This window comes from Neopsephotus bourkii, unplaced genomic scaffold (assembly GCF_033783945.1).
Source record: "Neopsephotus bourkii isolate Nb327-2 ecotype Australia unplaced genomic scaffold, CSIRO-AGI_Nbou_v1 NB_1767, whole genome shotgun sequence".
Taxonomy (NCBI): Eukaryota; Metazoa; Chordata; class Aves; order Psittaciformes; family Psittacidae; genus Neopsephotus; species Neopsephotus bourkii.
The window spans coordinates 11854262-11869360 of NW_026902241.1; the positions used below are offsets into that span (position 1 = coordinate 11854262).

Sequence of the window (15099 nt, forward strand, 5' to 3'; positions counted from 1 at the left end):
GAAAAGGAAAAAGAAAAAAAAAATCCATTTTTCCTAGAGCACTTTAATTTGATACGAAAGAAAACAAAATCCTCTCTTGGGAACTTCCATCCATCACAAAGCGACGGCGATTTCAGCATTCCTGGAAAACCTTATGTGCAGCAGGCTTACTTCAGTGTGCTCTTATCAGCCTCAGCTGCCAGCCCATCCAGTATCTGAAGCAGGGCAGCTGAAGGAGCCTTTTGATCACAGCAGCACACACATGCAGTCACCCTGGCTTAAAGGATGACCTGAACTGCATCAGCCCTGTCCAGATGTTGGGATGTGTAGCATCCTGCCTCAGCAGGAAAGCAACACCCCACAGGTAGCAGAATAATTTTTGGCAAGACGGGGTCTGGGTTTTCAGCTAGCACAGCCCCTTTTCCTGCAAAATCAGCGTGCAAATGTGGAGTGACTTTTGGCTCCAGCAAGCAAACCCCAACTTCACGCCACCAGCACCCAAACCCATGGGAAGTGATTCTTACAGCAACAGCAGTGGAGATTCAACACCAGGTACTCACCAGAAAGGACCTGCTGGTGGGTCAGGCACTCCTGCACTGCAGGCATGATCAGGAGCACAAGCCTGTGTGTGATGAAGCCCATCACACCCTTCCCACCCAGCCCAGCCTGCTGGAGACGGGGCAGGGAGGGAGAAGCCTGTAGTTTTAAACCAGAGGCACGTTGCCAGGGTACCAGGAGCACAGCCCCAAGCATCAGTGTGGTGCATGGCCAGGGACTGTCCTCCAGCCTCCCTGAGCAGGCAGCAGAGGCAGACACATACACAGGTCAGAATTTATTTCCAAATACCTCATTTATATCATTCTCACATGAAATATTTCTTTCAGAATATAGCCTACACTTAGAAAACAGAAGAGAGGTTGGTTTTTTTTTATAAGGCACGTCAGATTATAGACTACATAGAGATATCTTTCCCTCAATTGCGCTATCTTCCCCTTGCTTGCGCTCGTAAAATACTGATGATTTTAAAAGTAATATTTCTAAAACCTAGACCCTGTGTAGCCCCACGTAGAGCAGTATTTGTAAAGTTATAAGACTCAGTTTACACACACCTAGTAAAGGGCTATAACAAGTTGGATATACATCACATTTTCAGAAACAGTCACAGCTGGCTACATTTAAAAGTAATGCTACTCCAGACTATGAAACAGGCTGCGTATAAAATATAACCTACTGCTTCCAGTACGCTGTGATGCAAAGTAGGATGATCTTGCAGGAGAAATGTTGTTGTTTTTGCAAATGGAAGCTGCTCAGATTCAAGCCTGTCTCCTTCCCAAACCCACGTTTTTGATCCACCAAGACCATTTTACAGAGAAGCAAAGCACCCAAGAGAAATCCGGCTTTATGTTTTTCTCCAAGATGACAGTATGACTGCATATCTGAAATCCTGTCAAAGCATTAGAGTAAGAAATAGAAAGGCTCAGATGTTAAATTCATGACCAGTAAACATTAAACCATTACGAATCAGATGCAACCAAGTTAAATGCATCCAGCTTCTGTGCTATGGAAACTGTTTTTCCAAGCTGTTCCAGTGCAGAAGCCAACACATTTTTATTGAATTAGGCCCTAGGTAAAGATTTCCATCCCATTTTCAAGTTTTCTGCGATGGAACATTACCCATTCTGCACTCATTTCACTGTAGAGGAGGAAAAAATACTGCCTCTGGAGCCTATGCCAATACAGCCCAGAATCCATTTACATAGTGTCATTTTATTTAATGTGCCAGGAGGTAAACCATGGTCGGGTTTATCAACTCAAATGGCTTCCACAGTTCTCCTTTGTATCAGGCATTGATTCATTTCTGATGAAAAAAGGGTTCCGTTTTTCTGTCACTGTAGTTTAGTTTAAGACTATGAAAAAGGTCACTTCAAGGCTATGGCTGAAGGAGAAAAAAAACAATATAACCTATCTTGAAATATCTAGGGGAAAAAAAACCCCATAGTCAGGGCCATAAAAAGGCAGGCAGACAGACAGCACAAACTAAATGTTCTCTGCAGGGTAAGTTAAAATACTGATTCTTGCAGAGAGTCATGTTATCCCTCAGGTCACTTGAGCTTGCCAGGCCTGGAATTAGGCTTAGTTTAGTAGGAACCAGATTTAGTGAGAGAATAGGTCACATTCAACTCTGTGATCACTCAGCTACATTTTAGGCACATTTCAGCTAATCTGTTGGACTGGTCTGGGAAAAAAAAACCCCAATCAGTTAAATTGCTGGGGTGGCTTCAGCAAATTTCACCACTATGAGCGTGGGCAAGATTCAACCGCAAGCGACTGTTGCCTTTAGAAGGGAAACATTAACTTGGTTGAGAACAGCATCATGAAGAGGACACAGCAGCCTCAGTTTCTAGTGTCCAGTTTGTTATAAATCTTAACCTGTCTGATTTGTTATTTGTTTAGCAGCCTTAAAAGGTAAGGAGGGGCATCCTGAAATTCTTGCTGTAGATTTAAAGCCAGATGTGGTTTACGTGCTGCTGCACAGATATTTGCTTAAAAATGAAAGGAAAAAAAATAACCAACACAACAGCATTTACATTCCTTTCAGCTGAAATAGATGAACTGTCGTCATGTCTGCAAAAATACAGAGGAATTCGCCCCAGCTCGAGGTAGGCGAGTTAAAGCTTGGTCATGTTCTCGGGCTTTCACTCGGCTTCCTGGGAAGGGCAGGAGAAGGAGGACAGAAAGGGCTTTCACAAAGTCAGGTGACAAATGAGATACCAGCTCCATAAGGGATTAGGTTCCCTCACCGCATGCTGAAGGTATATTCATGACCTTTCCAACCGTAGCATTTGCGTATAGATTACACCTCTCACATGCCCTTTTTAAAGTGATCCCCAAGAGCATTGGCTTGGGAAGACATGGAGAAAAGAGCAGGAGTAGGGGTTTAAAGCTACAAACGTTAGTTAGGAGGCACAGTGTTATTTTTCCCTTTGATCGTCCATGTACAGAGCTCTACACTTCTACCACTGCTCACACGTTCCCCCTGCGAAGCCCTGGCAGCAAAGGCCTCTGCTGTGCTCCTCTCTGTTGCACATATCTTGTAAGACAAGAAGTCAGATCCTTTGGACAAATCCTTCTACCCTCACAGACATGTGGTGTTTTCCTTCCTTAATGAGAGGTTTTAGTCATGAAACTGTATGCCAGACCTGATTTATAGCAATTATTTAACTAAGAATCCTTCTGCCACCCTCAAAAGGGCAGCTGAGATATCCAGTAGCAACATATACACATACATACAGATCTACACTATACACCTGGGACGACACAGAATGAGATTTCAGCTAATATAGCCTCTATTTGATTTCCTCAGAGCAGCACTCAGGTCCTTGCAACCCCTATACAAAACAGCAGTATTTTTTCCACCAGGATTTGGAGAGGTTTTTCATCTTGTCTGGAGTCCTGCACTTGGATTTCTTTGGTTGCTGCTGGGTATCCGAGTACTGAATGCCAGCCATGATGGCCGCATCAAAGACCTCCTTGAGGTTTTTCTGAGTCAAAGCAGAGCACTCGATGTAGGACGTGGCTTTTATTTCCTCAGCACAGAGCTTCGCAGCCTCCTCTGAGACAGGCTTTTCTTTGCACTTGTCCAGCTCAATGAGAACTTTGACGTCCTCCCGGAGGTCCGACTGCGTCCCAACAAGGATAATGGGGGCCTTGGGACAGTGGCACCGGATTTCGGGAACCCATTTCTCACTCACATTCTGGAAGGACGAAGGGCTCACCACACTGAAGCACAGCAGGAAGATGTCCGTGTTGGTGTAGCACAGAGGCCTGAGCTTGTCAAATTCATCCTGCGTGGAAAGAAATTGCATTAGCATCCCATGGAAAGAACACATCAGTCCCAGAGGACACCCTTGACCCTTGGAGAAGCTGAGGACCACGTACCACTGCCACCTTGAGAAGCACCTCAACATGAGCACCCAGACCACCCAACAAGGTGCGTTACAAGCAGAAGTTCCCCATACCCAGCCTGAGGTCTCATGGCTGCTAGCCAGCAGGCACACCGCCACCATTGGGCACATGGGACCAAGGTGGTGGCTTCCCCACCTAACTGAGATTTTATGACTAATGCTGTGGCTTGTTTTGAGTGCTTAAATATTTCCTTAGCTCTTTGTACGCAGGCCCTCTGCCCTATTTCAGCAAAGGAGCAATGATGCAGCAAGCGGGTTACAGCACACAAAAGCCAAAACATCAAAGTTTGGAAGGGAAAAGGCACTTTCTACAGGTCCGTCTCTTACAGGGTTGAGTCAGTAAGCAGCCTCGAAGAGGAGCACCCATGTACTTCAGTGCTGCTCTGCCAACACCCCTACCTCCAGATACAGGCAAGAGCAGCAAGAATACCTTGTACCTTTCCCAGAATCACCTTCTGAACCTGTGACTGCTTAACAACATCCTAAAGGATATGGGAATAATTTCCCTGCCATTGTGCCTAGGGATTTAAATCTGATGGGAGCAATAATGACTCACAATGTGCAGGCTTAACATGCCAATGGCATAGAGTAAGAGCTTTACCTTTCCCTCCCTCCCACCCATGCCACATCAAACAAACTGCAAACAGGTCTTCCACTTCCAGGCTACCTTCCTTTCCACCACCAACCCCCTCCCCCCACCTTTTAGTGCAAACTCCAGCAAAGCAAGGCCCTTTTTCAGCTTCAGGAGCTAGCTACAAAAAAGCCAAACACCTCACAGTAACAAAGGCATGCTGATCCTCAGGGAAGAATGCAGCAAGAAGCAAGGGTTAACTCCAAGCAGGCTGCTTTTATGCTGACAGCAGGATAAAAGCAAGGTAACACTAGCAGCCTGAACAGGTAGGATTTGCTTCAGTGGCAGTGACATTTTAATTAGAACAGACCGTGTTCTCAAAAGCTCTGAACTGAAAGTGCAAAGAACACACACAGCTGAGAACATCTCTCTGGTACCAGCAGTTTATTGCTACATTGCAAGCTCCATGTTAATTTTCAAGATGTGGAATTCTGCTTTAAAGCCTCTGGAGGCCCAGGATATGCAGTTTAAAACCCCTTGGAAGCCTCAGAAGTCTTGTTCTGCACAAATGAATTTCTTCCAGCAGTATCTCAAAGACAGGCAGCAATTTATAAAACACGAGTCAAGAAAGCAAGCTTCATTAGCTCTCCTGATTCTCAGATTAAGCCTCAGAGGAAACCAGGCTCTCACTGCCTGGCCCAAGAGAAGGCCCACATTTATGGAGAGATGCTGCTCTGAACAACAAGGCCATTTACAGAAAGGCACCTTGCCTTATAATTGCCTCTGCCTGCTATGTAAGAAACCTCAAAAGGGCTCAATTCAATGGGTTTGAAAGCCAAACTTGAAAGCCAAATCTTAAGGGTTTCTACCAAGATGAAATAGTGCCCTTTATATAAAGTGCCAAGTGCACTCCTGTGGTTTCAGTTTTGGGTGCATGTCCTTGCAGGGACTCTGCACTTCTTTGGGCTGGTGATGCTGAAATACAATTTCTCTTGACTGGAGTGCTTGTTTAGCTGCAGATTTCAGCAGCCATCTCACAGCAGCAGCTTTACTTAAGTATCCAGCTAGGTATCTTTTATTCAGGATGACTTCTGTCTGTTTAGATAACCCCTTCATTTTTGAAGCAGTGACTTTACCTATTCCGGCTGCACTCGGGCAGCCAGAGCAAACATCCTCACCATTAAGAGCAGCAAAGAGGTGACTGGGCTTGCCTGTCCCTCCTACAGCTTGCAGCCACGTTTTCACAGGCACTGCCTGTCACGCAATGGCAATTTCACCTGCCAAGCTCTGCATACGAACACATACAGCCCCAGCTGCTGTGTTACCACCCTCAGCAGGACGCAAAATCATGGGACAGTTCCACAGTTGTACTTCCCATCCTTTACCCTTTTCCTGCAGAAGGGTGCTTGTAGGATTTCAGCTTTGGTTTGTAGGGCACATGGGAGTCCTACACTGCTGTCTAGGCCTGCACAGCCCTTCAAACCCCCTTCCTAAGTAGGGCGCTCAGTTACAGCTCGCCTAAATAGGTTTGTATGTTAAGGCCACTGAGATTTTCAGCGTGGTTTTGGGAAGGCATAGACCCGGATCCACAGAGCTGCACAGGAACCCAGCTCCCACTGTCTTGAAACACCAGCTAGGTAGCAAAACACTTCTGGGTACTTATTGTCTATCCACCCTAGCAGGCAGTGCTGCACACTGCTCAGGGTGGTACAAGCCAGGCACTTGCAGAAAACATAAGGCAGTAAGAAATGGGCTCTTTTCGTTTATCAGGCAACCTAGGAGCTGAGAGGCATCAGCCACCCTCAACTCTTGGCTTTGGGGTGGCAGCACTTTTTAAGGGGGCGGGAATGGCAAATATGAAGTCCTCCCCAGAGGACTTTTTTCTCCCTTAAGCTTCTGCTCCTTCAAAAGCTCACTATCTCCAGACACCTACAGCTGTGGATAATTTGCATGCATACATCCCAAGCACTGTCATTCCTAAACCCGCAGTTACTTAACAAACATAAAGACAGCAACAACCGCTCAAAGAGAAAACCAGGTGGCCCTTGAATCCCCAATATGTTCAGCCTTTCTAGTCCGGCTAAGCAGAGCGACAGCTTGAGCAAAGCAGAGCAGCAGGCTGTGCCCAGCCCCTGTGCTGGGGTCCCCCATCCTTCAACAGACGCCGGGTAGAACAGCAAGTTAAGCAGCAGTGAAAATGACAGCAGTTTAATAAGATGATCAAACACCGGGAAGCCTTTCAAACCCATGAAGTCATTAGCAGGACTACTTTGCGCAACAACTTCTCCCCTCCCGCTGTCAGTTAAATCAAGTAAGTGGCTTCACTGACCTGACCAGCTGTGTCACAGAGCTGAAGTCTCACCGGCTTGCCATCGACAGACACGACAGCTTTGGAAAGAAAGGAAGAGGGAGGGGGGAAAAGTGTGGTGAGTCGAATTTTACACGTTTTCCGTTAAAGAAAAAGGAAGAAAAGAAGGTTTACCATCCCTCAGCTCTTACAGTCTTCAATTAGTTTAGATTTAACAACTGAGCAGAGCTGGGAGTCCATCGCTAACACTTGGGCATACACAAGCCTTCAGGGCTTTCCGATTCATTTCCCTGCAAGCAGAGCACTAACCCTCAGCGACGGCAGGAGAGCGAGCCCAGCCGTACGGGTCTTTCTTCCACCACAAAGGGTTTAGTCTAGTTAGTTTATATCATATTGTACACCTTCAACACGCCCGGGACACATCGCCACCCCCAGCGCTGAGCCAAAGGCAAACCCCTGAACCCCCCCCTTTGTAATGGGGCGACACAAGACAAGTATGTAAACCTTCCCTTTAGGCGCTTCCCATCTAGCCGAGAGCTGGGAGTTTTACACCGGAGCGTACACAGTTAAAGCCCGACTTTGGCCTCACTGCCGAGAGCAACACCAGCTGCCAGCCCGGCCCCGTTACACTGAGATCTGCCGATGCTGCTCCCTGAAACGGAGCTCTTAACACGCTCCGGTCCTGCCCCAAATAACTAACTAAGCTGGACATCCCCCCACCCCCCAAGCAGCCCCGTCACGGCCCCGAGGAAGGCACAGCCAGGACGTGCCGCTCCCCGCAGCGGCAGCACCCCCTCCCAACGTCCCGGTCCCCCCACGGCCGCCGCCGGCGCTTACCGGAGAAGTTGTCGAAGGCGGTGGGGATGTACTCGGTGGGGTACCCGTTGGTGGTGTAGCTCACCACCAGGCTCGTCTTCCCCACAGCGCCGTCCCCCACCAGCACGCACTTGATGCTGCGCCGTGGCTCGGCCCCCGCTCCGGCCCCAGCTCCGACCCCGGCGGCGGCTCCGGCTCCCGTCACCCGGCAGCGGCCACCCAGCGCTGCCCCCAGCGCCGCCGCCGCCCGGCCGCTGCGCACCCTGCGCGGGGGCACCGGCGGCACCTCGCAGCCGCCCGGCACCGGTTTGGTGATGTAGCCCGCCTCGCCCTCCTGCTGCGGCGGCATCCGCGCGGCGACGCAGAGCCCCGCCGGCCGGGGGGCGGTGCGCGGCCCGGGGCCGCCGGCCGAGGGACGGCGGGGAGCAGCGGCGGCGGGCGTGCGGTGCGGGGTCCCGGCGGGCCGGCAGGCGCGGCGCGACCGCCGCGAAGCCAGCCCCGACGCCGCTGGTTCTCCCCGTGCGCAGGCGGTGGCTCCCGGAGCAGTCGGTGGCGGGATCCCGGCTGCACTGCGCTCGCCTCGCCCCGCGCTACCAAGTCCAAACCGCCAGCCCCGCGCCTCCGCGTGACATACCGCTGCGCGGGGAGGAGCCGGCGCCGCCCGGCACGGCACTACACTGCACGGCAAGGCACGGCACCGCCCGGCAGGCGGCGCCACAGTGCTCAGCACCGCCCGCACCGATGGCAGCGGACAGGCGGGCAGGGGGCGAGCCCGCAGTGAGGCGCTCTCCTCATTGGCTCCCTCACCCCGCCGCGCAGCGCTATTGGCTGTTGGGACAGGGGCGCGCCCGGCCTCTTCCCTCCTGCCGCTGGGGTCTGCGCCCGCTCCTGTCAGGCCCCTCTGCCGGTGACCGCGTTCTGCCCACGCCGCCCTGCGGGAGCAGCGGGACTACGGAGGGTCCACCGCTTTACCGGGGTGCTGCGGGCCGGGGGGTTGCCTGAGGGACCGAAGGCTGCCCCCGGTACGGCTGGGCGGCCGCGCTCCGGGGCGAGCCACCCCTCGCTGCCTGCGGAGTGCTGGGGGGCTGTACCCCTCGCCCGCGTGGAAAGCAGTACTCTTTCTGCTATGTACCCAGCAGTGTTCTACGCGGTGAATCTCTCACCTGCAGCCTGGGAAGGGATAAACTGGGCCCTGTGCTGTGGGAAAGGTGGAACTATATTAAAAGTATATATATATATATACTAAAAGCACCGTTGAAATAAGTTAGACATGGAAAATTTTTTGAGGTTGAACACAGGAAATGAAAAGGTGCTGAAAAGACTAGCTCTGCCCTAAATTGGAAACATTATTAACACATTTCTTCTGGGGCCCTTAACAGTACTGTGCAAACATGAACAGTGCCACCTGGAACACCTGAGATGTAGATGTTGATATCCTCATTTTGCAGACAGCAAGCACAGGCATCTTAACTTACCCAAAGCAGTGCTGATAACTCTGTGGCAGAGTCGAGATTTCGGTTTACCATTTTCAGCGTCACTGAGTCCCTGGTGCGATCTGGAGTACAGTTTCCCCATTTCCCTTGCTGATCTGGAAACCCACATGATGCTGCTAGTTTCGTACCCACAGCATGTGGCACCCGCTACACATCATGCGCCAACAGCCTGTCCCATGCTCACAGGAAAAGATGGAAAGGTCAGGCCTATGGAGCTTATGGTCTTCCTGCTTCTATAAAACCTGGGGCCCTGTGGTCTGACCACCAAAGACCCTACCAAGGCTCATGCCTCTTGGAAATAAGCACTCAGTACAGCTGATCTTGCTTTCCTATGTGCCCTGCTCTCTCCTATGGGAACAGCCACTGTGGCTCACCATGACAACACTGCACTTCAAAGCAGGGCCAGAGCCAAGGTCCTCCCTGTCTGAAGGTAGATGAGAAGACCCCAGGTTAGATGCTTTGTGCACACAGTTGGAGGGCTGGGGAAGAAAAAGCTCTTGATCCCTGTGCCGGGGTGTCAGCATGTACCCACTCCCTGCAAGGAGCACAGCAGCCAACAGAGCACAGGGGCTCAGTGTGACCCTCATGCTCAAGACCCTTAGGAACTTCTGACCCTCCTGTGAGACTCCCCAGTCCTGTAGAATTACCTTCCCCTCAAAGAATGTCCTGGTTTCAGCTGGGATAGGGTGCTGTCAGGTATGGGCGCTAGTGCCAGAGAGAGACATCACAGGGCACCCGCTACAAGCAAGAGGCGTTTCTCCATCGGGTGCTTTCATACGCTGACCCCTCTGTGATGAAGTCTGAGAAGAGGCAATGACCCAGGCAGCTGAGCTTTGCCAGGCTTGACAGCCAGAAGGGATGGAGCAGGAGCCCGCCTGTGCTCAGGCATGTACTAAAATAACAGAAATGGCTTAATTCATACCTTTGGTTATTTTTGGTGCAAGTCCTCGTGGCCTAGGTTAGAACAAAAGCACTCTATTTTAATTTAGTGTAATTATAGCCTGTCTACCTACAAAAGCTGAATTGCTTTAACAATGCTGTTGCAGCTAACTCCCCAGAGTATGGGTGCAGTTGTGCCGGGATAATGCTAATATGGCTTATTCTTGTTGGGAAAGGGGAAAACATTACGTGTGTAGGTGCAGGCTCACTTTGCACCCAGCTGCAGCTGTTAGAAACGTTATCACCACAGCAGCCCGTTGCTTGTTTCTGGGGTTCTGCCTCCATAGCACAGCCCTAAAGGCTACGTGCTCCACAGCCACCTGGTTGCAAAGTCACCGTATTTAATTCAGTATTAGGCAGCTTCAGCCCAGCAGATGTTTCACTGAGAGGGGTGAGAAGCCTTTGTGTGGCTGCTCTGCTGTAATGGGTGAGGGAGCTCAGAACTACCCATAGTGTGGTAACATCTTGGAATGGCGATGCTGTTTCAACAGTGAGCTACACAGCTTAATGTAGGAGTGATAGAGGTAATAAATCACATCCCTGATTGAAATCAAGTCCTGATCCCAGTACCAAAAATTGTTATGGGTCCTTCTTTCGCTTCACCTAAGCCAAGAGGAAAATGGGTGAATTGCACAGAGACTCGTGTCCCTTCTGAACTGAAAACAAATTGCTTCAGTGAAAGTTTGAAGGTAGCCAGGATCTGCACAAGACAAGGAATAACATATTCAGTCATTTCTGAAGAACTTCATGGAGCGTGGAGACTAGATGCTGTTATGTCTGATACATTTGGTCCCTACTGCTCTGTGCAGGGGGCAAAGCCACACTTGTCGTCCAGTCTCATTTTTATTTTGCATGGTTCTGAGTGTATGCACAGCTGCAGCTCTACACAAGACAAGGCAATACTAACAAAAGGCACATATAACAGGAAAAGGCATGGCTTTTAAGACTCTAATTCCCTCTGAGAGTTGATTTTTCAGGTTCTAAGCAGCATCCAAGAAAGACGTCTCACATACACATGAGCTTTGATAGAAAGGCCTGTTCTACCTGAGGAACAGAGCTGTCAAGAGGAGTCTTCATCTCCATGCCCAGATGCTTGTTACTCTTCTCCTGCCAGTCCCCAGCAGTCAATAGTTTTCCATCTCTAGAAATCCAGAGGAATTTTCCACCTTGGGGAGCAAGAAACTGGAGAAAAGTCAATACACCAGAGTAGGTTCATACCACGTTTATGCAAGGAAAGAAATAAAAATAGTACTAAAATTATAACTATATTTTACTCTCAGCAGCATCCCATAAATCATATACCTCATTATTACTGTGGAATGGCATGTGATGCTGGAAATCAGCATACAGTAAATGAGGGTGATACTGTATGCTGGTCAGCTTTGGCCGTCTTGGACACTGCGTCAGGGCATGCTGAAGTCATGTCAGCAAATGAATTTCTATCTGTTTTGGACAGTGTGCCAAATGAAGGTGAGCAGATGTACTGTGATCTCTGATTCCAGGGTGGAATATGACCCAAAAGAGGAGGGCACAAAGGTGCCTGAGCATTGTCACCTCTTATCCACAGTGACAAATGGCAAATCCACTGTCTGTATCAATGCTACAATGAGAACTCCTCTTGTAGGGGACCTACAAGGATGCTGGAGAGAGACTTTTCACTAGGGACTGTAGTGATAGGACAAGGGGTAATGGGTTCAAACATAAACAGGGGAAGTTTAGATTGGATATAAGGAGGAAGTTATTTACTGTAAGGGTGGTGAGGCACTGGAATGGGTTGCCCAGGGAAGTTGTGAATGCTCCATCCTGGGCAGTGTTCAAGGCCAGGTTGGACAGAGCCTTGGGTGACATGGTTTAGTGTGAGGTGTCCCTGCCCATGGCAGGGGGGTTGGAACTTGATGATCTTAAGGTCCTTTCCAACCCTAACTGTTCTATGATTCTATGATTCTAACTCAGTGAGAGAAAAGATGCACAACAACAAGGAAACTCCTGTAGGTGGGAGATGAGAAGGCGGGCAATATGCCCTGGGTGACAATCCATTTGAACAGCTTCAAAAGATGATGTGAGAAAGCTCTTCATGCAAATGTTGTGAGCAAAAAATGCCACATGCACATTTTTAAACACCTTCAGTAGACAAACACAGCCAATGCATTGAGCTAAGTAGGCTCCACCAAGATAGCTATAACGGTCTGCATTGTCTGTGCTGGGGAGGGGGGCGTGAGTGGATTCAGAGCTGCATGGTTGCCCTATACTGTAATGTACCCTATCAAATACAGTAGCCTTTTGTGTAAGAGGATGAGCTAACTGGTTGTTTTGCAGGAGGGGGGCCCATTTACACCACAGCGGCAAGTCAGAGCAGCTCCCGGGCAGGCGTGCTGGTGGTGGGCTGAGGGGGCATTGGTGGAGGGATGCTGTAACAGATAGCCGCTGTCTCCAACGCTTTTGGCCTCAACCCTATCACACACACACATCTTACAGGTTTAACCCAATTGTTTTCAGAGCTCTAAGCTGGGGGATAAACAGGCTTAACTCCACGTAGGTCAACAGGGTAGCAGTTGTCTGTCTCAGGGCTGAATCTGTCGCATTATCAGGCAGTTCACAGAAAAGCTCCTGCTCTATCTTACATGCTTCGAGTTTAACACATTAGTTAAATATTATGCTTCGAGAAAAATGACAGAGAGAGGAAATCATTTTATCAAGACGTGAAGCAGGTCATTGTTACATCCTACCTTATCGTTGTCCCTGTGATATAGCAAATATGAACTGGATGCTGGCCTTGTAGAATGAAAGCCTTTTTTCTTGCAGAAACTTGAAAAGCCTGACACGGAGAGAGGCGAGGGAGTGAGGCGGTGTGGTCCGAGCATGACGTGATGCACTGCTGCTTGTTCCAGGGAAGGGTACAGCCTGCTCTGCAGGGCTGTCACCAAGATCCTGTTCTTTGTCAGAACAAAACCATCTGTGATGCACCCCTTAGTTTTCCGAAGAGCAGGATCAAGCTGAGCTGGCCCGGGCAGGGGAGGTGGGGAGAAAAGAAAGGGGAAGCAGGAGGGAGCAAAGAAAGGGCAACAACCTGGGAAAGAAAAGGCAGCTTTTATGAAGCGTGGCTTTGACCTGTTCTGACTCAAGAGAAGTGCTTTTGAGGCTGTTCTTTGAGAACTAGGGGAGGAAGGGCTAGGGAAGTACAAGATACTGCTGCTTTTACTCTCTCTATATATATTTCCCAGGGCTTGCTTTTAAAGAACATTTTAACCACCCAAGATATCATCTCAGGGAAGTTTTCACTACCTGGGGAAAGGGATTAGTGAGTGCCACGCATTAACACAATAAACTCTCACCACCCCTCCAGCTAAGCTCTGATTGAGAAGAGACAAGCAAAAATTCACAGGCAAAAAGGATTGTTGAGATCAACCTGAAAAAAAAACCCCAAAATAAAATAAAGCACAATTGCTTCAAGCTTCACAGATTCCTTGTTAATTCAGAAAACAAATTAACCCTAACCTCCTATCTGTAGTGCCTCTGCAGGGGAACCACTGTGGGAGGTGAGCCCTTTATCTCTCTTTCAAAATCCTTTTCAGCTGATCTGGGGTCACAGCTGCTGAAAAGGACACTGAACAGCCACATAAACCTGAACGGTATCATACGGTGCTTGTAAAATATGCCCAGATTGGGCTGAAATGGTCACCTGAAAGGGTAAACAGAGATCAATACTTTCTGGAGAGCTCCATCATCACCAGCTGCCCCCAGGGGCACCTCTTGCTGGGCCTTATGTGTCCTTACATGAGCCCATGTTTCATGGGGGGTGAGAGCAGTTTGCTAACGGGGTACTTCTGTCAACAGTGCTGGGAGGTGAGGGGCACAGTGAGACCCATCTGCTCTGCAGGGATGCTCCCACACTCGCTTCTGCGCTCACCCTCTCCAGTGAAGCTTGTCCAGCCAATGGACCCGTGCTGACCTGTCTCCACGGACACTTTGACCCATGCATTTTTAGTTGGTTACTCCAAGTCTGAAAAACAACGATTGGTCCCAGTGTTATCTCCTTTGGAGCCAGCCGCTTCCTCTTGGTATCAAACTTGGAAGAACCCCATGGCCACTGCTGAAAAGCCTTTTCCCTTTCCACATTTAAAGATCTTTTCTGAAAGCAGTTGCTAGGTGGGGATTAAAAGGCTTGGAAGAAGCCAGCACAAGTGCCAGTTTTACTGAAAGCGAGCAGGCTGTTCTTCCCTGATAGGTGCCCGACTTTGAGGGAACGCATCAGAGGACAGCACCCACAGCTGTCTCTGGGATAGCTTAGCAGAGGGGGAAAAGCCGTGTCTCTTTCTGTGCTGCTTGGTAACACAAAGACAGGAAAGCACAGAACACAGCGCACTTGGTGCAGAGCAAACCCTGCTGTCCAGATCTGCATTGTTCTGGCTCAGCATCTATTTATATAAATACTGGCTCCAGTGTTTGGCCTGGAGGCTCCCAGTTACCTCCCTGATCCCCGGCTTAGCTGAGCCAGCTCAGCACTGAGTCCAGCCACCTCCCTGGCCCTGGCAGCTGCAGCTCCAGAGGAGCAGGTACTTCTCAGCTTGCTGTGCTTCACCCCACCAGAAATCTGCTTTGGGACAGGAACTGTAAGCAGGTTTGGGATGCTGAAAAGCAGCTACCCAGACATTACGCTTCTCTTCTTTTTCAGGGACAGGATGAAAACCTTCAATTCCCAGGTTTTCAGGCCAGAACTTTTCAGCCACAATAGGTTTGCATAATCAGACATTGAAGACAGTCACTCTGTAAGTTACTTTTTGCTTTTCAAGTGTCCCATCTCTACCTGTGAGTCCCTTGCTCACTATTTTGTTAGCAGCCAGAGTGTCGCCTGGCCAGCATAAAAGGCTGGCCTCAGGAAATTGCCATTCTAGTCCCAGCTTTCCTGCTCACACACCTTCCTCTGCCTGAGGATTGAGCTGGATTTAGAAAGAAAGAGTTGCCAGAATGGTCTTACCAGCACAGCTCTACAAGGCAAACCCTCACAGGGTAGTTTACTTTCACCCATCA

At 49.5% G+C, this 15099-nt stretch overlaps 1 protein-coding gene and 1 long non-coding RNA gene across 2 annotated transcripts; both read right to left on the reverse strand.

Moving 5' to 3' along the window:
* Window positions 1–798: 798 nt before the first annotated feature.
* On the reverse strand, window positions 799–8003 carry RHOU (ras homolog family member U). Its single transcript, XM_061378782.1, has 3 exons — window positions 7661–8003; window positions 6845–6903; window positions 799–3824 (listed from the first exon to the last, which is right to left on the reverse strand). Exons 1-3 carry the CDS (start codon window positions 7986–7988, stop codon window positions 3369–3371), a joined length of 843 nt encoding a protein of 280 aa, XP_061234766.1. The 5' UTR covers window positions 7989–8003; the 3' UTR covers window positions 799–3368.
* A 2565-nt stretch (window positions 8004–10568) lies between these two features.
* LOC133225900 (uncharacterized) lies at window positions 10569–13788 on the reverse strand. The gene is made up of 3 exons (XR_009729308.1): window positions 13567–13788; window positions 13404–13477; window positions 10569–11237 (listed from the first exon to the last, which is right to left on the reverse strand). It is a non-coding gene; the product is annotated as an uncharacterized LOC133225900 (long non-coding RNA).
* Window positions 13789–15099: the final 1311 nt, after the last annotated feature.

Bases quoted from the DNA above. Each gene is read 5' to 3' on its own strand.
- RHOU (XM_061378782.1), bottom strand. From the start codon at position 7,988: ATGCCGCCGCAGCAGGAGGGCGAGGCGGGCTACATCACCAAACCGGTG. The intron at 6,904-7,660 runs GTAAGCGCCGGC...TTCTTTCCAAAG, and splicing joins CGCCTTCGACAACTTCTCCG to CTGTCGTGTCTGTCGATGGC. The intron at 3,825-6,844 runs GTCAGTGAAGCC...CTTTCCACGCAG, and splicing joins TCTGTGACACAGCTGGTCAG to GATGAATTTGACAAGCTCAG.